Consider the following 23733-nt stretch of genomic DNA (forward strand, 5'->3'; position numbering starts at 1 on the left):
TTGGATCATACACAGAAACGGAGCTAAGATTATAAATGAAAATGGGCAAAATTATATGTGAGAAAAACTTGAGAATTAGAAAAATGGCAAATACAAGAAAAGTTAATTTTTTGCAAAATCGGATAATAAAGTAGTATATATAAACATATTTGAGGAGGGACATTTGCCCCACCTTCGTATAAGGTGGCTCCCTGTACACACGTCTTCAGCGTATTTCTTGCAGCCTTGCATGTTCATCCTCCTCGTTTGTGGAATACTAAGAGACAATATCCTCATTCCTCATCAGTCATCAGATTCATCATAGTCTTAATGACCACATTCGGTTCTAATACTACTATTTCCAAGAACACCAACATTTCGCTTAAACAGATCATCACTTTTACCTCTTAACGTTTGATTGTCCTAATCTTTCCCTAACTTGGGTGCACTATTCATCTTCTGGCACTAATTCATAGACATGGTCACAGCTATGCCTAGATGGGATATAACTTCCTCCCTAAGGCTCACCATTCTTACCGGGGACGGAGCTAAAAATTTGTAGAAAACAGGACAAATTTACATATGAAGAAATTTTAAAATTTTGAGGAAGGGCTTTTAGTAGAAGATTAAAATAAATAAATTTAAAATAGGTATATAAATACATGTAATAGAAAACATGAGGTGGGGCAATTGCCCCTCTTTAAGAGATTGAGTAAATATAGATCCGCCCTTGATTCTTACAATTGTCTCCCTCACCAACTCTCTCACAGTATCACTCTCTCCATAACCCTCACCCTAACAAGCATGATTCGAAATGCTATAAAGAAAGATCGGGTTTTATATATTGTTGATGAATCGTGAGAATTTATAAGACCACCCCCATCAGTGACTATGAGATGGGGGTGGAGCATATAAGACAAAATAGGAAGTATTAAAAATAAAGCAAAAATAAAATTATCCAACCCAACCCTCATTTTCAAGGCTTGTCAGCCGGCCCATACAAAAGTGAAGGCCAAATGACACATGTCGAATTTTCATTGGTTTCCTGTATTATTATTTTTACTTTTCTTATTTACTACTATTAATTATTGATTATCACTATTTTATTTAATAATGTACATGTCTTAGAATTGTAATCTATAAATATGAAATCTAAATACTTTTTGAATATTGTGAATTTATGAAATTTTTATTACTTTAAGTGATTAATTTTAATTTATTTAATTACTATTATTTTTGTCTTTATATATCATTTCAAAACTCATGTGAATTATTCTTCCAAACATTCATGTCAGCCCCTTTTCTGAAAAATTCACGTGAACTAGTTCATTTTATTTATGATTAATTGTTTTTTTTTATTATTATTTCTTTATTATTTGCTACTTTTTTATTGTGCTTCATTTTTTCTGTATATATCCCACTAAGCATGCAAAACTCTTCACAAACAAATAACTTTCTTTTCATTCTTGTTTTGATAAATTTGATTTCATGGATCCAAATTATCCAGACTATCGTCCTTGTTTCTCAAACCATCAAAATTCCCAAAATTATCAACAATTATCAGAATATCCAAACTCCCAATGTTTTTCAAATCCGGAGTATTCACAAAACCTTGAATTTTCTCCAAATTTAAGCCAAATTCCTACATCTACTGAAATTTCCACGTCTGGAAATATCACCCGCAATTTGTTCGGAGATGTCCAACAAGTAGGGGTGAGCAAAAAAAACCGAAAACCGAATATCCGAACCGAACCAAACCGAAATTTTAAAATTCGGTTCGGTTTTTTCGGTTTTTCGGTTTGGTTCGATTTTGAAAATAATAAAAATTCGATTTTTCAGTACGGTTCAGTTCGGATGAAAAAAAAATCAAAAAACCGAAAAACTGAATTATATTTTATAATAATATATATATTATATATATATACTAGCCTTAAAACTAAACCCTAAAAATACACATCAAACTTTCCGCCGCCTCCATTCTCCCTCCACTCTCTAACTCTCCAGCCGTCCACCCATGCTCTCCAGCCATCCAGCCGTCCACCCATGCTCTCCATCCATCAACGTCGGCCTCCCCAGAGGTCCACCCACGCCACGCCAGCTTCGGTATGACGCCTCCAGCTCTCCACTCACGCCGTCGCCTCTAGTACTACGCCGGCGCCTCCAGAAGTCCACCCACGCTAGCTCCATCCTGTCGCCGTCACCGTCACCTCCAACTCCAGTCCGTCACCGTCGCCCAGTCATAGATTTATTGTATTTTCATACCGATAACACTAATTTTGAGTAGTTGATAGTTTATTGTTTCAATAGCATTATATGTATTTTACAGATTAATTGTACAATATGTATTCTACACAGATGAATTTTGATTAGTAATTTAGTTAGATTAGTACGTATTTTATCGGTTTACACATTTGTATGTATTTTTGAATTTTCTTTTTTTGGGTTTTTTTAAATCATTAATAATTTCGGTTTTTCGGTTTAGTTCGGTTTCTGTAGTTCGGTTTTCGGGTTTCGGTTTTTCGGTTTCGGTTCGGTTTTAATATTAGAAAAATTTTGGTTTTTCGGTTCTGTTCGGTTTGGGCGAAAAACCGAACCGAAATCCGAATGCTCACCCCTACCAACAAGCGAACAAAAATCAGAGGAGCTCAAAAAATCTAAGTTGGGGTATGAAAGAAGACATAGCACTTATGTCTTCTTGGGTCTACGCAAGCGAAGATAGTGTGCGTGGTAAAAATCAGAAGGGAGATACATTATGGCTAAATGTCCATAAATTGTATCATGTCTGCCAAGCAGAAAATCCAGGTGAAATTAACAAAAGAAATATGGACTCTTTGAAGGGTCAATGGAAACAACTTAACGGAAACGCCAACAAATGGGTGGCTGCTTGCAGAGCTGCCAACGCCCGAAAAAGGAGTGGCATGAGCGACCAGGATGTTGAGAATGAAGCTCATAGCATCTACAAAGGCGACGGAGGCAACGGCTTTCAAGATTTGATAGTGTTTAATGAAGTTATGAGTAAACATGAGAAGTGGAGTGTTCATGATGCAACACATGTATTTCCTGACAATGAAAATTTTGCTAATGAACAGGATGGCAGCAGCTCAAAGAGGACAAAGACTTCTGAATCCGGCGAGTATACTATCCCTTCAAATCCGGAAACTCCCACATCTGGACATTCAACTAGTTCCCGACCTATAGGCAGAGACAAGGCAAAAAGAAAAGGAAAAGGCAAGGTAACACAATCTGATTCTATTAATGCACAATGTGCTGCAGATCTTCATGCACTTAGGCTAGCTAAAGATAATGAGAACGAAATAGCAAGGGCTCGACTGCAGCTAGAACGTGAAAAGCTGGATAAGCCCTCTATGAAGATGTACCAAAGAATGTTGCTTAAGTTGTTGGAGAAAGAGCACTTGTCCCCAGAAGATCAAGACATGAAACGCAACCTAACGGAGATTGTGTTTGGAAAATAAATGCTTTTAGTTTGAGATGAGTTTGGTGTGAGAACAAGTTATGTAATAGTAGTTTGGTGTGATCTTAGTTGTAGTAATATTTGTATGGTGTGCTTTTAATTATGTAATGTTAGTTTTGTGTGATCTTAATTTACTTCATTTGGTGTGATCTTTGTTTGCACTTTATGTAACATAAATTTATGTAACATAAATTAGTGTCACAAGAATTTTCTGCAAAAGTAAGTGGGATGTCACAAACTTCAAATTTTACCACATGGATTTGCAGATATGAGTTTGATATCACATGCATTTACTAGTAAAAATAATTATTAAGATGTCAGGAACATTATTTCTCTATCACATGCAAAAGTAAGTGGGATTTCAGAAACAATATGTCACATGCATTTTCTGGCAAAAGTGATTGAGAAGTCACAAGCGTAATTTCTTTATCACATGCATTTTCTGGAAAAAGTGATTATTATGTCACAAGCGTAATTTATTTATCACATGCATGTTCTGGCAAAAGTGATTGATATGTCACATGCATTACTGCAAGTGTGTCTATCACATGTCTTGTTGGAAATATGAGTCAGATATCACATGCATTATACTACTAAAGTTATTGATATATCACATGCATTACTGCAAATGTGTCTATCACATGTCTAGGTGAAAATATGAATTCTGTGCCACTTGTAAATAGTATTTAGTTTATAAATAGCTTGTGAATTCTTTTTGAAGATAACACCAACTACTTACTCCAATTCCAAAAAATGTCTTCCAGTGAAAACTCATCACTTTCATCAGATTCAAGTTCTGATGATTCAAATACCATTGCACTCAATCAATGGGAAGAACGAGTTTCTCAACAAAATCATCAAATTTATACAATTGTTGAGAATATGTTATCTAACATTCCCAATCTAACTGCAGGGGTCCAAGCTTCTAGAGTAAGAAAAAGGTATTGTGAAAGGCAACGCGAGATTGGTGCTGAGCGTTTGATCAATGACTATTTTGGTCCCAACCCGACGTACGGACCAGAGGTGTTCCGACGCCGATTTCGCATGCACAAATCCGTATTCCTTCGGATAGTAGAAGCTGTGACTGCTAACGATGAGTATTTTCAGGAGAGACGCGATGCTACTGGGAGACAAAGTTTGTCCTCTTTACAGAAGTGTACAGGAGCTATGCGGGTGTTGGCGTATGGGACATCATCCGATGTCGTCGATGAATATTTGCGGATGAGTTCAACGGCGACAAGAGATTCTCTAATGCATTTTGTTGATGGTGTTATTTCATGTTTTGGTGCCACATATCTTAGAAGACCTAATGAACAAGATATGGCCAAACTTCTATATGTAGCAGATCAACGTGGTTTCCCAGGCATGATAGGGAGTATAGACTGCATGCATTGGCAGTGGAAAAATTGTCCTAACGCATGGGCTGGACAATATACAGGGAGAAGTGGAAAACCAACGATCATTTTGGAAGTTGTGGCATCATACGACTTATGGATATGGCATGCATTCTTTGGGACTCCAGGTTCGTGCAATGATATTAATGTACTCCATCGGTCTCCTGTTTTTGATGATGTCTTAGAAGGTCGAGCACCATATGTTAATTATGTAGTGAATGGTCATCAATATAATAGGGCATACTATCTTACTGATGGCATATATCCTGCATGGGCTACATTTGTCAAATCAATCACTTCTCCACAAACTCAAAAGCATAAGTTGTTTGCTCAACACCAAGAGTCCATTAGAAAAGATGTTGAGCGAGCATTTGGAGTCCTACAAGCACGTTTCGCATTTTTGCGACGGCCGTGTCTTGTATGGGATAAGATTTTGATGGGAAAAATTATGATGGCTTGTATCATCATGCATAATATGATAGTAGAAGATGAACGTGATACATATCAAAATTATTATGATGCCACTGAGTTTATTGAAGATACGCATACAAGAGTACATGAAGAAAATGTTGAAGCCTTTTGCTATTCCACTCAACGGATCGGGAGCTTGTCATCATATATGACTAATCGAGCTCAACTCCGCAATAGAGAAGCTCATATTGCTCTTCGAGAAGATTTGATTGAGCACATTTGGAATAAATTTGGCACAAACAATTAAATATGTACTAATGTTTATCTTGTTTAAGCTAGTTTTTTTTTCCACTCTTCATTTGTATTTTGGTTTGTTTATTTCTATTATCATATTGTATTTTTTAATGTGTGTAATTTATTATTATATTGTGCTTTAATTATTTGAATATCTAATATTTTCTGTTTTAAATTTGAATCATATACTTTTTTATTATAATTTGTAGACATTATTTAATATATTTAAATTAATTATAAATCAAAATATTAATATAAAATATATGAAAAAGAAAATATTGGGTTGGGTTGGGTTGGGGTCACTGATGGAAGTAAAAAAGTTGATGGGGGTTGAATTGAGTGAGGGTTGTGTATGTGGAGGATAGAGAAATGAATATTTTATTAAAAAGTTGATTGGGGTTGGGTTGGATGCAATGGAAGAGTACAAACATCATATATTCTTAAAATTATACCATTCGTGTAAAGTCTAATAAGTACTCCCTATATGTCGGTAGAAGCCTCAACTTCATTATAGTGTTGTATTTATTATGGGGTATTTTATATTGATGTGAATAAAGAGTTTACAAATACTAGATTAATTTAAATCATTATATGGGGTAATATATAATCTCTCACTCCATGTATAATCGAAATGATTTGCAAAAATTTATGTTTATACTATGATTTATGAAATTTTAAAGCCCTACCATTTATTTCCATGAAGATTTTTATAGTATTAATTCTAGAAATTGTATTATTTGGCGTAAAATATTGATTACTGGAGAGCGTGAATTTTAATCTCAACATTGTGGTTATTTTACAATTGAAATGAAACAAAACTTTGGTTACTCCGATCCAGTCCACACGATAAACTAGGACAAATAACCGAATTTATCTCAATCTCTAAATATTTTACTATCAAATTTTATGACAAGCCTTTGAAATCTATCATCCATCACGACCTTTGTTTATCATTTTATTATTATATTTTAATTTTTATTTAATTTAGTAATTAATTTTAATTAATTCTAAAATTTCAAATAAAAGTACAGATTAGTATCATCGTATGCAACTTACTTTTCAAATAATTGACATTCGGCCAGATGGCAAACATAAAATCATAGTAGTATTGAAAATATTTTTAATTATATCTAATTGCACCTGCTTCGCTAACTGTCAAATTTCCAGGTCACGGTGCAATTAAATCTAACACATCACCACTCTATATCCATATAATAGGATACATATACGTGGCAGAATTTAGACGATTAATTTTAACATATCTTCATTTTTTATTTAGTTTTATCATATGATAGTGTACATTAATAAATTTCTAGGCTTCTAGCCCAACACTCATTGACTCGGAATATTCTTAGTTTACTTGTGACATTTATTGAAAAAGCGGTAAAATACCATAGTAAAATTCATAGTTAAAGAAGCAATTACTCATTTAGTTTATAAGAGTATCCACAATAGCGGCTAGCCGACCGGCTAGCAAAATTCATAGTTAAAGAAGCAATTACTCATTTAGTTTATAAGAGCATCCACAATAGCGGCTAGCCGATTCGCGTTGCTAGCCGGTCGGCTAGCCGAGAATCGGCGAGAAAATCGGTGTGAGCTAGTCGATTCGCGTGTGTTGGCCGCCATTGTGGCGTGCCGATCGGCCAGCGATCGGCCAACGCCAATTTTCATTTTTTTTAAATTTTTTTTTAAAACCTATATATACGCGATTTTAGTTTCATTTTCATTTGCACCACTTGTTTTAACAAGTTTTCTCTCTCTCTAAATTTCTGTACAAGAGCAACATCGAGCGATGACTTACGCGGGTGGTAGCGGTGGTGGTAGTGGTGGGGATACTGAGGAGTACGAACGGCAGGATGAACGAGGCTATGGAGGCCTACATGAACCGCGAGCTAGAGCGGTACATGCGAAGTGGTCGAACAGCATGCGGTACCTCGCTCTCCACCGGTTGTCCACCGCCGAGCAGTGATTGATCGGGATCACGTAGCTGCACATCGGCGGCTATATGACGACTACTTCTCTCCGGACCCGCGGTTTCCAACAACCATGTCCAGGCGGCGTTTTAGAATGCGCAGGGAGTTGTTTATGCGTATCGTTGACGCTTTGGAGCGTCGATATCTTTATTTTTGCTTCAGGCACGATGCGGGCATGTTGAGACCCGGCCACACTCACTATCCAAAAGTGCACGACGGCAATCAGGCAGTTGGCCTACGGAGGCGCAGCAGACATGTGGGATGAGTACCTCCACATCGGTGAGACGACTTCTCTGGAATGTCTGAAGTTTTTATGTCAGGGAGTGATTCAAATTTTCGGTGAGCAATACCTTCGAAACCCTACCCCCAAGATTGTCAGAATCTGATGCAGATGCACGGGGAGCAGCATGGGTTCCCCGGGATGTTAGGCAGCATAGATTGTATGCATTGGGAGTGAAAGAACTGTCCAACTGCCTGGAAAGGGGCCTACACGACCGACTACAAGGGAAAGAATCCCACGATGATCCTCGAGGCCGTAGCTGATTACCGGCTGTGGATCTGGCATGCGTATTTTAGGGTAGCCAGGTCGAACAACGTCCTCAACTCGTCGCCCCTCTTCAACGAGAAGTGTCAGGGCATCGGTCCAGCCGTCTCATTTGTGGCCAACGGCAACCGGCATGATATGGGCTACTACTTGGCAGATGGGATATACCCTAGGTGGCCTTGTCTTTGTGAAGACGATTAGGCACGCGGCGGATGACAAGAAGGCCTACTTTGCGGAATGGCGGGAGTCGGCGCGCAAGGACGTGGAACGCGCATTTAGTGTGCTCCAGCCTCGATGGACGGTAATTAAGGGTCCAACGCGTTTGTGGGATGTCAAATGTGTTGCTGATATAATGTACGCCTGCATTATCATGCACAACATGATCGTCGAAGACGAAGGCGTACAACCGACTAGTTGGGCCAATGACGATGAAGCCGGTCCAAGCCACGGAACGGTCACCCCTAGCGTACGACGTGGGGTACCTCACGATCAAGTCGGCCGCCTCCAGGAATATGCCGACATGCGCCAAGTGGATGCTCATATTTAACTCCAAAAGAATATAATTGAAGAGTTGTGGGCACGGAAGACTGCACGTCGATAGTTTTTTTTTCTTTATTATGTAATTTATTTTTTTAAATGAATGTATTTTTTTAATGCAATTAATGAATTTTCCCGTATATGTCTCGTAAATTTAATTCCGTAAATGTAGTTGTTTTGAATTATTTTTATTGCGGCTGGCCTATAGCTGGCCTATTTGAGTAAATGATGACGTGACAGGTGGATTTTTAATGCTGCTGACGTGGCATGGAGAGAGAGTGGCTGACGCCTATTCTTAACGTGGATGATCTAAGCCTTAACAAATCAAAATATAAATTCCCTTAATTAAACAAACATACATGCCTCGAATAACATTTATCAAATAAAGTTTAATTAATCATCTCTGATTATCTGCCCATACAGATAAAAGGTCAGTCACCAACATCATCACCATGAAATAATAAGACACTTTTCTAAGTTGATATTAACGTCCAAATAATATCTCTCATCCTTTTTATTCTTTCGCAGAGTCATAGTATTATGTTTTACTTATTCTTTTATTCAAAATCTATAAACGAGTGTATGCTTTTATAGCTGTCAAGTTGAGGACGCCACGTCGACATATTCATAACGGCAGTAATAGTGGAGTTGTATATAATTAAAAATTGTACGCGTTAAGGACGTGTTTGATGGCATGAAATGAAAGAGACAAGAAAGTGGATGTTTTTGTGGGCTTATTCCCATGTTTGATACTACTGCTTATTTCACAGATTAGTACTGAATTTGAGTTTATTAACTAATAATTGAATAATAATTTGAATTATATAAAAATTACATATGGTTGGATTACCATAGCTAAATCATATTTCTCTTATTTATTAGATGGATTACCAAAGCAGGTTCCGAAGATCCAATTGAGTGTAGTATATCGTAATCGATTTTGATTTCTCTCAATTTCAATTTTATTTAGTTTGATTATTTGGATATAAAAGAAACGAGATACACATTAATCTTGTTTTAAAAAAAGTTACTTATATGACTTAATTTTGAGACATTAGTTAATATTTCATTTATTGACGATTACGCGTGATTAAGATTTTTTCAGTATCGACAAATCCACAGGATTAACTAAATTTGCGTGAAACTATATCTTGGACTCCAAATCTTGACTTAAAATTACATATACCATATTTTCCTTGACATTTATTAATTCGTTAAACCACTTCGGCAATTTCAATTCTGCAGGCTGCTCCATTGTCATTGTCCCTCTCTCTCTCTCTCTCTCTCTCTCTCTCTCTCTCCAGTCTTCGCAGCTACGACTCCTGCGGATCTCGATTCTCGGCAATGGCTTCCAGCCCCGCACTCAACAAGGTCGGAGGCGACGCTACTGTGGCGTCGGAGTCCGTCTCCGAGGAGAATTCGCCGCCGGCGAAAAATTCCGTGAAGCAGAACGGCTACGACACCACTATCAGAAGCCACAGCTCCGGCAGCGGCGACAGGTTTGAGTATTCCGGCTGGGTTTTTCATCTCGGTGTGAATAAAATTGGGCGCGAGTATTGCCACTTCCGCTTTCTCAAAATACGCGGCAAGTATTTGGAGATGTACAAACGCGATCCTCATGACAATCCCGGCACTGTATGTTCCTCTCTCTCTCCGCGTTTCAGTTTCCGTGAGGCGTTTTATTGAAATTTATGTTTTATTCTGAGCTGTGAATATGATAGTATGGATGATCATTACGTTTTCTTAATTCAGTTTCATATTCTTAGATTGGACTGTGGGGTAGCCTTCCTTCTTCTCATCTTTCTAGTAATGATTGGCTTGATGGTTACGCTGGGTGTCTGTTGTCAATACTGATCTTGGACTCATGCATCAATTGGTTACTGTTTTTTACACGTTTTGATCAATAGTAGTATTATTTTCTGTTCGGCTATGCTTTTTGGTTTCTAGTTTTTTCAATTGAGTTACTAAATTGTCTAAAGAAAAAGAGAGGCGCGTCGGAGTGTGAAATCCTCTTTGATTAAGTGTGCTAAAATTGGCACTCGTAAATCTTTCATGCACTTCTTAGCATTGGTTAGCTTGGGGAGGGGGGAATGAAGATGCTCGTTGTTCCCAAAAGATGGATTCACAAAAGAGAACCAACTTGAGTTAGTCTACCCTCATGTTTGGATTGGAGCCACATGTTTTCTTATCCCACGTTGATCTAGGTGGACCTTCTCCAAAACTGAATCTACGAAGGAGGAACTCCTTCCATATTCTTGTGTTGATAATTCATTAAATGGAGTACTACTTATTACTATGTATGCATCATGTCTCTGATGATTCACCTAGAACTTATCTGGTATAGATGAAATTAATTTCTGAAAGCAAGGTCATTTGATATCCAATAACTATGCTCATACAATTGTGGCAGAAACCTATTCGAAGGGGTGTCATAGGACACACACTTATGGTAGAGGAATTGGGTCGACGGAAGGTGAACAATATTGTAAGGCTCTGCAGTTTTCCTTCAATCTTCTTACATTTAAATTATAATTCTCAGATTTTTATATTTTGACTGTTTTGTGTCCTCGTATTTTATTATCCTTGTATTAGCGTATTGTTCAAGTTACTCGTAACTTATATTGCTTAACAATGATAAAAGTTTGGTTTCTCTCTGAATTTTTTTTGCTCATTTTGTAGGATATGTATGCGCTAAGGTTCTACAATCGTTTGGACGAAGAAAAAAAGGGTGAGGTAAGTGATAAAATCATTATATGTGATCTTCTGATAAGCTGAGTGGTTAAGCCTTGTCTGTAGTTTCACTTGCGTTCGCTTTTGATGTGATCATGTAATGCTATCTTGATTTCTAATCGTATATTCAAGTCAGGGTAACTAACCTTATCTATTACTCTCAGTTAACAATGCACTTAACAACTGTGTGAAACTATAGTTTCTGTATCTCTTTTAAATTCATCTCTGAATATAATAAATGCATTTTTATAAAAACCTAAACAATGTCTCCTTATTTAGCCAAAAGTTGTTCTGGCTTTTCCTCTGTTTGATATGACATTTTGTTATGATTGAAGTTACCCAAGTTGATTCTTTTTTGTTGCAGATTGCTTGTACTACAGCTGGTGATGCCCGAAAATGGATGGAAGCATTTGATCACGCTAAACAAGTGGTATAAGAGAAAGTGACAAAATATGGCATTTATTATTTGTTTTTTTCCAAATAAAATATGTTTAGAATTTTCTTTTCTTCATTTGCCATTGATAACCAGATTGGCTTAGTACTTTATGGTTACATTTGTTCAGATAAGAACCTTATGTTCTTTGTATTTGGCTGGAAGTGTGTATAATGTTCTGTTGTTTAAGTTTTTCCTTTGGTTTATTCACATTCACTCGGCCATCTACTCCGCTGAGTAATTTATGCTTCTTTCCCTTTCATTAAGTAACAGACATTATTGATGATATCATTTAAGCTTGACCTCAGATAAGTTTATAACAAAAAACAGAACTGGCTTATATTTCTATCTTTCACTGCTCCAATGGCTCACACTATTTTGAATTGTAGGTAGAATACGAGTTATCAAGAGGTGCTAGTGTGAGAAACAAGCTGAGTATGGAGGATGAGTATGTGTATATCTCGTATTTATATAATTTTACTTCAGTGATAAAATGTTCCCAATTTGCTTTTTTCTTGTGTAAATGTTGCATGTCATTTGTATAATGAGTTACGAGTATCATATTCTGTAGCATATCATATTAGCTCCTTCCCAAGGTGGAGGCATAGAAATTGAAATTTGTACATTTGCTCGCCATTACTCTTTGTTCTTTCAGTAATTCCACAATTTCTCACAGAATATGCTATTTTACATGTGTTTTTGCCATTTTGCTTTGTTAATTTAGAATGGTTACTTTATCTCTATCATAGTTGGGACCATTTTGCTCTGTGACTTTGAATGTGTAATAACTTCTCTTTACATTTAGAGTTGGCAGTGCTCCTACAAACTCTGAGCATTATTTTCTTTATTTTTTTATAAGGATTGACCTGGAGGGTCATCGGCCTAGAGTGCGGCATTATGCTCATGGATTGAAAAAGCTAATAAGGATTGGACAAGGTGAGGTTGCTCTCTGTTATGCACAGTAACTGCTGAGATTTTTTTATTTGCTTATATTATTGTTGGAGATCTGTGTTTTGTGTGTATCTATATAAATATGTATTTTATTATTAATTTGCTTATTGCTACAAAAACTTCTTCAATCTCTTTTTCACAGGGCCAGAAATGCTTGTGCGCAAAGCCTCAAGCTTATCTGGGAATAGTTTGGAGACATATTATGATGCAGATGGTGGCGATGCTGTTGAAGCACATGAATGGAGGTGTGTCCGCACAGTCAATGGTACATTTACAACTTGGTTGGAGTTCTTTTTTTGTACCCCTGTAGGTGATATAATTTTGAACTTGACTTCTGGAAACCATCCAACTCATGAACAAAGATGACCATCTTAGTTAATGACAGCAGGCCACAGGCTCTGATAGGATTCTAATTTTGCATGTATTTTATATTTACAAAAATACCATAGTTTAGCCACTATTGTAACACTACTTTTGGTTTCAGGTGTGAGAATATTTGAAGATGTCGCCAGCTCCACGGTAATTCAGTAATTGAAAAACCTATTACCTGCTTTCACTATTGGGAAAAAAAATTATAAAATGTGTTTTCTCTCAATTATAAACAAATTTTTTTGCTTGAAAGCCAAAAAGGAGAATAATGTTGATGTCGAAAATGATTCGTGATATTGTGTGGTCTTTATTTGCCACTTCTCTCTGTCCTGTGATGTGCGTTGTTTGAATCCAGCAATAAAAATTGTTTGGTTGAAGTTTGATGGAAAAGTTATGATTATGTATTGTAATTTCTCAATGCATTGTTTTATAGAATGGTAAAGGGGTACTGGTCAAAGCGGTTGGTGTTGTAGATGCGAGTGCTGATACCGTGTTTGAAATTGTGTTAAATACTGATCGACAAAGGAGATACGAGTAAGTGTGTCAGATTTTGTTTTGTGCCTGCTTTTCCAATTAAATTCAATTTGATGGTTCTTTCACAGGTGGGATGCTTTGACTGGTGACTTGGAGTTGATTGATTCTATAAATGGACACTATGATGTTGTGTATGGGACTTTCGATCCACGTTATCTAACTTGGTGAGTGATTCTAGTTAATCAGATTCATGGTTTATCATTTTCTCTTCTGGTGCTAACTGCTAAATGATTTGAAGATGAACAATGGCACAATTAAAGTTTTAGTCTTTCTATTTTAAGTTAGTGTAAAGTTAGTTATCAAAGATTTCTATTTTTTGCAGCTCCCAAGTCCCATGTATTGTTCAATTATTATTTGGGACATAGTAGATTGGATTGGGAGTTGGGATGGAGGGCTACTTTTACTCATTAAAATTAAAATGTACCTATCTTTCCTAATTAAAATGATCTCTTTGTAAACTGTAACGCGACTCTCTTGGTTTTATAATTGGCACCAACCTGCACCTTTGTCAGTAATCAGACCATAGGCTTGACATTATCTTTGAGGTTCTGGTTTTTGTAAGTTGATCTCATAGTTGCATTTTGTGCATGTGACAGCCTTGGGCTCATTATTCAATAGTCCTTGGGCTCATTATTCAATAGTTACATTCCTTTTCTCTTCTATTGATGTTCGATTCTGCAATGATAAAAGGATTTGTCTCTTTGCTCCTTATGGTTATATTTTTTTTCCTGCCAATTGAAAGATGTTACTATATGCAGGTGGCAGTCAAAGAGGGACTTTGTCTTTTCAAGGCAATGGTTTCGCGGACAAGATGGAAAATACAGTAAGTATCTGTATTCTGCTTCCCTTTGCCAATATTTAGAAGTTTAACTCATTCTGTTTCTCATGTGTCTGTACATTAATAATCCATCTTGTGTCTTGGACAAAATACAAAGATAAAGAGTTAATAACTTAATATTTTGTCAAAATTACTAAATTATAATGTAGTAGTATATCAAATTGATTATTGTGATATTCTTGATTTGGCATTTGAGTGGTGAGATTGTTCATCCTTAACTTATTTGATCACATGCAATTCACCAGTATTTGTATAGAGCTCACTGTTACATCATTTTAACAGAAAATATAATACTCGTGGCCCAGCCCTTTGAGCTTTTCGTCGGTCCATTTATTCTAGATAGCTGAAACAGACTATATATGTGTTTTCTTCTGCTTTACTGTTTGTGTAGTTTAAGATTTAATAGTTCTGTGAAAATATTGTGGATTAGTAATTTTCTGATTGTGATGCCTATAAAATGAATTGTTTCCTGATGCAAATAGTAAGGTAAACATTCAGATCAAGTTTCTAGATTGAGGTCTAAAACTGACAGTTTTGTGATTGACAATATGATGCACATCTATTGGTGCAGCAATCCTGCAGTTTCCTTCTATACACAAGAATCGGCCTCCAAGATCCGGCTACGAACGCACAAAAATTAACCGTAAGAAAATTTTCTGCTGAACAGAAGCATTTTGTTTGAATGTGCATTTCCCACGTTAACTTGAAGTACAAATTACAGTACATTTTTCCAAAAAAAAATGCTATTAAAATTTTTATTAAAGTTGCTCTTAAGGAGATACTCTATACTTTTAAATCCAATTTTACTCTCACCATCTTATAATCTGCCTTTACAAGCACATTAATGGGCCTAAATCCTTTCTTGGCTCATCCTCATTGGTTTTAGCATACATGAATTACATATTCTATTATTAGTTTATGTATTTTGTACATTCTCATTGTTCTTCTTGCCATAATGCTTGTCGAGTATTTGTAACTCACCGGTATTTTATATTTTAAGTTTATAAAACATAAATAATTCTTGACTCTTTTCTCTAACCTTTTTCCATGTAGCTTCCACATGGGAGATGAGTGATTTAAGCACATCTTCTTCAGCAAATGGTGCAAGATGTCTCATCACACAAACACTAGAAATAAACCCCAAAGGTTGGTTCAAGTGGAGGAATAAGCACTGTCCGAAGTTTGAAAAGACTGTTCCTTATGCGTTACTAAGTCAAGTATCAGGTTTGTAATACTTTGAAGTCTAGTCGACAAAGCTGGGAAGTATCTATTTTCCAAATGTGCAAGAAACAATGTGCTTAAACATTAATGAAGCATTCCTTTTATTCAGAATAGTACATAAACAAAAAATCATGATATCTAACTATCAAAGTTTAAATTTATTAATCAATTGACGTAGTTTAGTGTCTATTTTTTATTCTTTATATGCTTATTAAGGGAAAAACTATATCTTCCTTAATTATGCAAACTTTGATCAGTTGAATTTTTTTCTTCTAGCTCTATGATGTTATCCTAAACAAGTAAACATAAATTCACATGCCATTATATCGAGAAGTTTCCTTCAATGGAATTTTATTAGATTATAAGAAATTGGCCTGTCTAGATTTTTCATGAGAAATAGCATTATCATTATAATAGAACCTTTTCACTTGAACTTTAATGTATTTACTCTTTTTAAGAATTCTTAGTTGTTAGCTTTTTTTAGGCTTCCGAATCGTTTTTTTATAGCATTGTTTCTGCTAGGTATTATTACTCTTATTTTTTTTATCTACTTTAGAAGTTATGTTTCTTTTATGTGCTTCATGTTACATCACTTAGGGTATGACATGACTGATAGTGACAGATGCAACACTGCTCAGCAGCTATTCACTTGATTTTTATAGATTGTAATGCAATTCTAATCTAGTAAACTTCCATTATATGACAGTTAACAGTTTGCCTTTTTGTCTTCATAAAATGTACAAATGGTCTCCAAACTGCTGAATAGAGCCTTGTACTTAACTGTGGCAGGCTATTTTTTTTAAGCACGTAATATGCATATTCATGTTTCTTTTTCCTTTTCCTCCTCAAGTGATTTGGGTGTCAAGTAATTCCTTTTTCTGTGATGTTATCATGATTTGTTTAGGTCTAAAGGAATATATTGGCGCAAACCCAGCACTTGCATCAGTGTTCTCCACCACAATAGTTCATTCCAAATCATCTGATCTTTCTGGATCCAACAGTGAATTTGAGGATGCAGAAGGAGCGGATGAGTTCTATGATGCAACTGATGATTCATCCTCTGATGACGACGACGACGAGAACGACAACAAAGAAGTCAATAAGGTTTAGTTTGTTCAATGGCAGTAAAAACTTGATGTCGCTCTCACAAACTTCACAAATTCTTTGTTTTTTGTTTTATGTCAGGACATGAAGACTAAACTGAGGAACATATCCTGGGCCATAGCAGGTCTATCAGCAAAAAGGGCTTCAGGTGTTTTTCTACACGAAATCTCATTGACGATCTACTACTTTTTATTTAATATGTTACCACCATTAATAGGTTATTATGCACTAGTCATTCACACTATTCTGCAAAGTATTAATTTTATCATCTGGTACAGGGCAAGAATCAAGTGTGTTGAATACACTTGTATCTCCGATTAATCTCGATTCAGATGAGTTTCATGGGACCATGAGGAGAGCGAAGGATGAACTTGACAAGAATTGCTGGTCATCTCCTGATGGTTCTGGATTCATGATCAGGGGGAAGACATACTTGAAAGATGGCATGAAGGTAGACAGCTTATTACAAGGACAGCTTCTAGTAGTGTTTTCCTTTTCATGGTTATTTTATTTGATCCATACTCGTTCAATAATTATGGCCGTTTCATTTTTCAAATGTTTTGTGTTGCCCTGACGCCCTTTAGGTGAAGGGGGGAGAACCTCTTCTCAAGCTAGTAGCAGTTGACTGGTTCAAGGTGGAAAATTGTGCCTCAAAAGTTGCACTGCATCCTAAAAGCCTGGCCCAGGTAATGCTTAGTGTATGATGTCACAAAACTCCAACTGATAAAAAACTCACTGCCGAATACTTCTACTTATGGGTATCTCAGTTCATAATCCGTGCTTAGAAATTAGAATTATAAACTTGGGAGCTTTAGTTGTCACTACTTCAGATAAAAATGTAAAACCTTAAAATGTGTCGATTCATAGTTATATGTAACACTTTCAAGTAAATCTTGTTGTCTGTCTGAATCTTGTGTCAAGTCAGCTATTTCCCAATTGAAGAAGCTGTTAGTCCTAAAGATGAGTGCTGTGTATTGAAACTATGGGGTTTGCGTATCATGATCTGATAAACACAATCCTCTGAATCAACCCTGGTGAGAATCTTATGAGAGAGAGGGACAGATGAAGGGTATATAATCATCTGTTCCAAAAAGGTTAACATTCTACGGGAAATAGATTTTCTGATTCTTCAACTGTCCAAAAAAAGTGTTACTATTATTCTATTAATAATAATGAGAGCACTTCTTCACCTGTCACACAGATAGCATGATACGGATAGTCTAGCCAAGTGGGTGCCAGCAGGATAGCTCCACAAATCTAGCTGATTGGTTAGTTTGTTCAAGCTAACTGATGGAGAAGATATGGGGAGAAGAAATAGGCAATCTTGTTAAGCTTGTTATTTTGATTTGTTTAGTTGCATTAATCGTCTATAAATATTAGATTCTTAGGAGATAGAAATCTTGGAGAGATCAGTTTATTGGATGAGTTTTTCTCGTAGGCCTCCTTCGTGAGGATTAGGCCTCTGCGGAGGATTTCACTTTCCTGTTTTGCTATTCAGTTTCTTTCAATAAAGTCGAGCATTTCTAATTCCAACTTCTATTTTACTCTCTATGGTATTCTGTCCAGTAGTTAGTGTGAGAAATCTGTTTGACAGCCTTTACTCCTAACAATTGGTGCGGAGTAAAGGCTGTCAAACAGATTTCTCACACTAACTACTGGACAGAATACCGTACAGAATACCGTAGAGAGTAAAATAGAAGTTGGAATTAGAAATGCTCGACTTTATTGAAAGAAACTGAATAGCAAAACAGGAAAGTAGTGAAATCCTCCGCAGAGGCCTAATCCTCACGAAGGAGGCCTACGAGAAAAACTCGTCCAATAAACTGATCTCTCCAAGATGATTTCTATCTCCTAAGAATCTAATATTTATAGACGATTAATGCAACTAAACAAATCAAAATAACAAGATTGCCTATTTCTTCTCCCCATATCTTCTCCATCAGTTAGCTTGAACAAACTAACCAATCAGCTAGATTTGTGGAGCTATCCTGCTGGCACCCACTTGGCTAGACTATCCGTATCAACTGCCTCACTCTCGAAACAACCTTGCCCTCAAGGTTGAGCTCAAAATCGAAACACAACACTTTCTCGGTGGAGGTTCAAACTCATGCTTCCCGTTAGTAGCCAGAGCATCAAACCATTGAAGATGACGCACTATATGAAGGAATTGCAGCATGACTAGATAGGAGAAAGGAGCGCCAACTGCTGCATATGGGAAGCCCGGAAAGGAAACCATCGTCTGCATAGATTGGTGGCTAGCAGCGGAAACTAAACAACGCAGCAAGGAAGAGAATGGAGGTTGAAACTGCAGAATGTAAGGGTTGGAGGTGGACAACAGCGGTGCTGTCACTGGTGCTAGTGTAGGTGTAGTTGCTGGTGTAGATAGACTAGGAGGAGATGGTAGAGGCACCAAAACTGGAGGTGGAATGGGTTGTTGTGCTGCCAAAGGTGTGCACGTTTGCTGTATAGGTAGGGGTTATTGGATGGTGTGTAGAGTATTCTCCTTAGTGTTTTAGGCGGACTAGAGGACAACAACGGTGCTGTCACCGTTGCTAGTAGAGGTGGACAGGTAGGAGATGGTAGAGGCACCAGAACTGGAGGTGGAATGGGCTGTTGAACTGCCAAGAGCAGGGGCACTGTATTGATCGCTTTAATGTCGATATCAGTGTGGATTGCAGACGGGGTAATAGCTGGTATCTCCTGGCGAACAGCAACGCTCTTGGGTTTCCATGCTTCTGAATCACCAAAACATTTCATCATTTCCTGCACAAACCGGTCCCAAGATAGAGTGGGAATTCGTCGCGTAAGGAGTTGGATCCATGGTACGGCAGGGCCTGCCAAGGCTTCCATGGCAACACTCACGCGATTCTCCGGTGGAATTTTAGACACCAGGAAGTACTGTTCAGCCCGCGCGAGCCACGCGATCGCATCGGAGCCGTCGAATGTGGGGATTGTGATTGGTGGTGTGCCACCTGAAATTTTCATGTTGGAGCCGTGCCCGTTAGACGAAACTTTAGGGAACGAACTAGTAGTGCTGTTCGGATTCCCGTAAAAGAAAGCAGCCCGCATTTCTGCCCTGAACCTCTCGAGTTGAGACCCCAGCGCCGATACACTTTCGTCCATTTTCAGGCATTGAATTTTCAATTCATTGACCACAATGGCCAACGTCTTCGTCCTCTTCTCCAGATTGCCGACAACCTTCTCCAAACCATCTAAACGGGTGTCTGTGGTACGCGGAGGCACCATCGTTCACCGCACCAATTGTTAGGAGTAAAGGCTGTCAAACAGATTTCTCACACTAACTACTGGACAGAATACCATAGAGAGTAAAATAGAAGTTGGAATTAGAAATGCTCGACTTTATTGAAAGAAACTGAATAGCAAAACAGGAAAGTGAAATCCTCCGCAGAGGCCTAATCCTCACGAAGGAGGCCTACGAGAAAAACTCGTCCAATAAACTGATCTCTCCAAAATGATTTCTATCTCCTAATAATCTAATATTTATAGACGATTAATGCAGCTAAACAAATCAAAATAACAAGCTTAACAAGATTGCCTATTTCTTCTCCCCATATCTTCTCCATCAGTTAGCTTGAACAAACTAACCAATCAGCTAGATTTGTGGAGCTATCCTGCTGGCACCCACTTGGCTAGACTATCCGTATCATAGCATGCCACAATTAAATTCTCAAAGCACGTAGGATCTTAATAGTTACTTACTATAAGTTATAACACATGAATTTAAAAATGTAAAATATATTTTCTGTTCCCCACCCCCCGTTCAAGACGTCTAAAAGTGGACCATTTCTCCATCAATTTGAATAATTTTCTCTAAATCCCCCTGTTGAAAACCTATAAAGTTTTGTGTAATAACGTCACTGTCAGACGTATTTAAAGGTTATAGCATGAAAGTAAACATAACTTTCACAAAAGTAAGTGTGTTATGACAAACTAGAATAAGAGGGTTCAGGTCCACCGTGCCGCGGCCTTTAAAAAATTTATGTTTATTTGCCCATAAAAAAAGAGGGTTTAGGAATAATGCATGTTCATGATGTCCATTATTATGGGGTTTTTTTTTGTTGTATCTGTACTCTCTTACCATGTCACGGTGCCAATATTGGAGTCTTTGCCAGGAAGTTACTGGTCTAATGAAGTGTTATGTTTCTCTGCGTTTGCTCTGATGTCATGGATTGTTATTCTTCTCTCTGTTTGCTCTGATGTCATGAAGTCTTATCATTTCTATCGGTTTGCTCTTCCAGTGATCATAATATTGCTCTATGTCCCTTAATATAACATTTTTCTTCTTTTTTTACAATAAAAATAAATTTTTCTAATGTCATTTCTAATTGCAGAGTGCGGCAGGGAAAAAGCTTCCATTCATCTTCATTATCAATCTTGAGGTGTGTCTATGTGGCTACTGTAGCCTCCCCTTTCAAAGTGTTATAAGTTTTTTAGATATGTTCTATATATCAATCTGGGAGGTTATACTTAATATTCTCAAGAAGTCTTTCTGTTTTGTTTTTACTCTCTTTTGGTTTTAACGTCTAGAAACAAGAATTCATATTTAAAAAGGGCCAAATTACCAAGAGAGCGACTATTTTTTGCTTAAAGTTTAAATGTGAAGTGATTAACTTGATGGAAATCAAACGAAGTTATGTTTGACTACCTGATTAAATAATCAGCTCTGAAACAACGTGTTTTAGAGTTGAAGAAAGCGTAAATATCTTCTTTGTTCTTGGAATATTCGAGTCCAGAGCATTTCAGACCAGGAAACTTTATAATGGTCTAACTTACTATACTTTATTCTATTGTCCTTTTTCTAGGAATATTTGAATTCAGAGCATTTCAAATGAGAAGTTTATAAACTGTTTTTAACTGTATCAGGTGCCTGCTAGACCGAACTATAGTCTTGTTCTCTATTATGCTGCAGACAGGCCTGTAATCAAGAGCTCACTATTGGGAAAATTTATTGATGGCACTGACATGTATCGTGATTCAAGATTCAAACTTATTCCAAGCATTACTGAGGTAGCAATCTTTTCGTCTCTCAACTGTAGGTAACTTCTATAGCTCTAGGCTCACAATTCTTATTGCTGTTTACCACAGGGGTACTGGATGGTAAAACGTGCTGTCGGAACCAAAGCTTGCATTCTTGGAAAAGCAGTCACGTGCAATTACCTTAGACAAGACAACTTTCTCGAGGTTAAATCCTAGTTTTAATTGTTCCGCAATCAGTTTGGCGTGTGGATCTCTGTGTAGATTTCTCTGCTTACGTTTGCTGTGTGGGTTCTCAAATGAGTACCTAATTGAGAATGAATGCTTAAAATAATGTAAAACACATGGCATGCCTGTTGGAAAATAGACGTTGCCACTTTGATTTGTCTGATGTCAGTCTAGCATATGGTTGCATGCACATTTATTCTTTTTTAACTTCCCTTATGGGGTGTTCGGTTGCCAAGATTAAATCTCATGATTAAAGATGTATCATGTTTGGTTCATAAGATTAAACTCTACAACTTAATCCTAGATGGATAGTCATGATAATTAGTCATAGCCTCCCCCCTCCAACTAAAATAATCCCACAACTTAATCCTAGATGGATAGTCTCATGATACTTAGTCATGGCAACCGAACGCCACCTTAGTATAAAGCTGGTGGAGATCTTTGGCTCTCTCATGGATTGGAGTATGAATTTATACTTTTTTGCTGCAGATTGATGTGGATATTGGTTCATCGTCTGTAGCCAGGGGCGTAATCAGTCTCGTTCTTGGATATGTTACAAGCCTTGTCGTTGATCTTGCCATAGTTATCGAGGTGTGTATATTATTTTCTTCACCTGATCCTGATGCTTTATCATTTCTATTAAATTAATATGCAATTCAGTCAATAACAATGTTAGATGTGTTTCTTCGGAGAAATGCAATCTAACTTCTAAACTCTTATCACCATGGTTTTTTTCTTCTTCTGTACATTGAAGAGCTTATGTCTGATAAATTTAGACATTAGGATTTTATTTATAACTGGCATAATCTCTCCACAATTATCCCCAGTTATTGATTTTCTATTGAACATGCATATTAATTGTGACGTTTTCCCTATCATTCCAGGCAAAAGAAGAGGCAGAACTGCCCGAATTCATTCTTGGAACTGTTAGGCTAAACCGTGTACAGCTTGATACTGCTGTCGACTTAGATCAGTGACCGGTTAATGAAACCAATCTTTGTTGCCGACATGATTCATTTGTTACAGCAGGTCTGCTTATGAATGTATAGAGACAACGTCCAAAGTTTACATATTTTTTTCATGAGACAGCACTATCTCTATCTACTTTGATTTCAAACATTTGGTGTATAGTGCACATTTTTTTTGTTTACAAGGTAATGTGATGTTTTAAAACAAGCAGTTGAAGCTGATTTTGGTGTTCTTCTTCAAAGGTTTATTCATTACTAGTATAATAGTATGCCAAGTCAGCTTGCGTGCACACACACAGCAGGTCGACTTCACAATGGTGTGGTCCATAAAGAAATTTTCTTTGATGGGCCAATGATTTGTAAAGAGAAGTGATTGGGTATTGTTTGATACTAATAAAGAATTACAGTGAGGTTGCTTTTGAATTTGAATGGGTAATTGGAGTGTGGTTAGATTTGCATGATTTTTCTTTAATTTTTATTTAGGCGGTGGAATATTGAATCGAGATTCATAGTACTTGCCATTCACTCTTACAAAGACACCGATTTTATTCTTAACAAGTACTACTATGTTTAACAATCAGCCAGTAATATTCAAATAATCTTAACATTTTAAATATTCCATATATTCGAATCATCATGTAATTCGGATTTTTATGGACCATTTTTTCTTCCAGATAAACAGGATGAATCCATTAATATTGTTTTCATTAATAAATATTATCATACCAATCAAAATGAATTGGCTACATCGCAAACGA

At 36.9% G+C, this 23733-nt stretch overlaps 3 protein-coding genes across 3 annotated transcripts; all 3 read left to right on the forward strand.

Moving 5' to 3' along the window:
* Positions 1-2801: 2801 nt before the first annotated feature.
* Positions 2802-3452, forward strand: LOC125189279. The gene has a single exon (XM_048086570.1). The coding sequence runs from the start codon at positions 2802-2804 to the stop codon at positions 3450-3452; it is 651 nt and encodes a 216-aa protein (XP_047942527.1).
* Positions 3453-4204: 752 nt separating this feature from the next.
* LOC125189280 lies at positions 4205-5563 on the forward strand. The gene has a single exon (XM_048086572.1). The coding sequence runs from the start codon at positions 4205-4207 to the stop codon at positions 5561-5563; it is 1359 nt and encodes a 452-aa protein (XP_047942529.1).
* Positions 5564-9804: 4241 nt separating this feature from the next.
* LOC125188281 (protein ENHANCED DISEASE RESISTANCE 2-like) lies at positions 9805-23197 on the forward strand. The gene is made up of 22 exons (XM_048085054.1): positions 9805-10239; positions 11015-11089; positions 11284-11337; positions 11699-11764; positions 12157-12215; positions 12627-12703; positions 12861-12983; positions 13203-13237; positions 13521-13621; positions 13690-13785; positions 14380-14444; positions 15031-15102; positions 15513-15683; positions 16585-16784; positions 16866-16932; positions 17063-17235; positions 17369-17470; positions 21137-21184; positions 21669-21812; positions 21891-21986; positions 22497-22598; positions 22892-23197. Exons 1-22 carry the CDS (start codon positions 9949-9951, stop codon positions 22982-22984), a joined length of 2310 nt encoding a protein of 769 aa, XP_047941011.1. The 5' UTR covers positions 9805-9948; the 3' UTR covers positions 22985-23197.
* The last annotated feature ends 536 nt before the right edge of the window (positions 23198-23733 follow it).

Source organism: Salvia hispanica, chromosome 5 (genome assembly GCF_023119035.1).
Source record: "Salvia hispanica cultivar TCC Black 2014 chromosome 5, UniMelb_Shisp_WGS_1.0, whole genome shotgun sequence".
NCBI classification, from domain to species: domain Eukaryota; kingdom Viridiplantae; phylum Streptophyta; class Magnoliopsida; order Lamiales; family Lamiaceae; genus Salvia; species Salvia hispanica.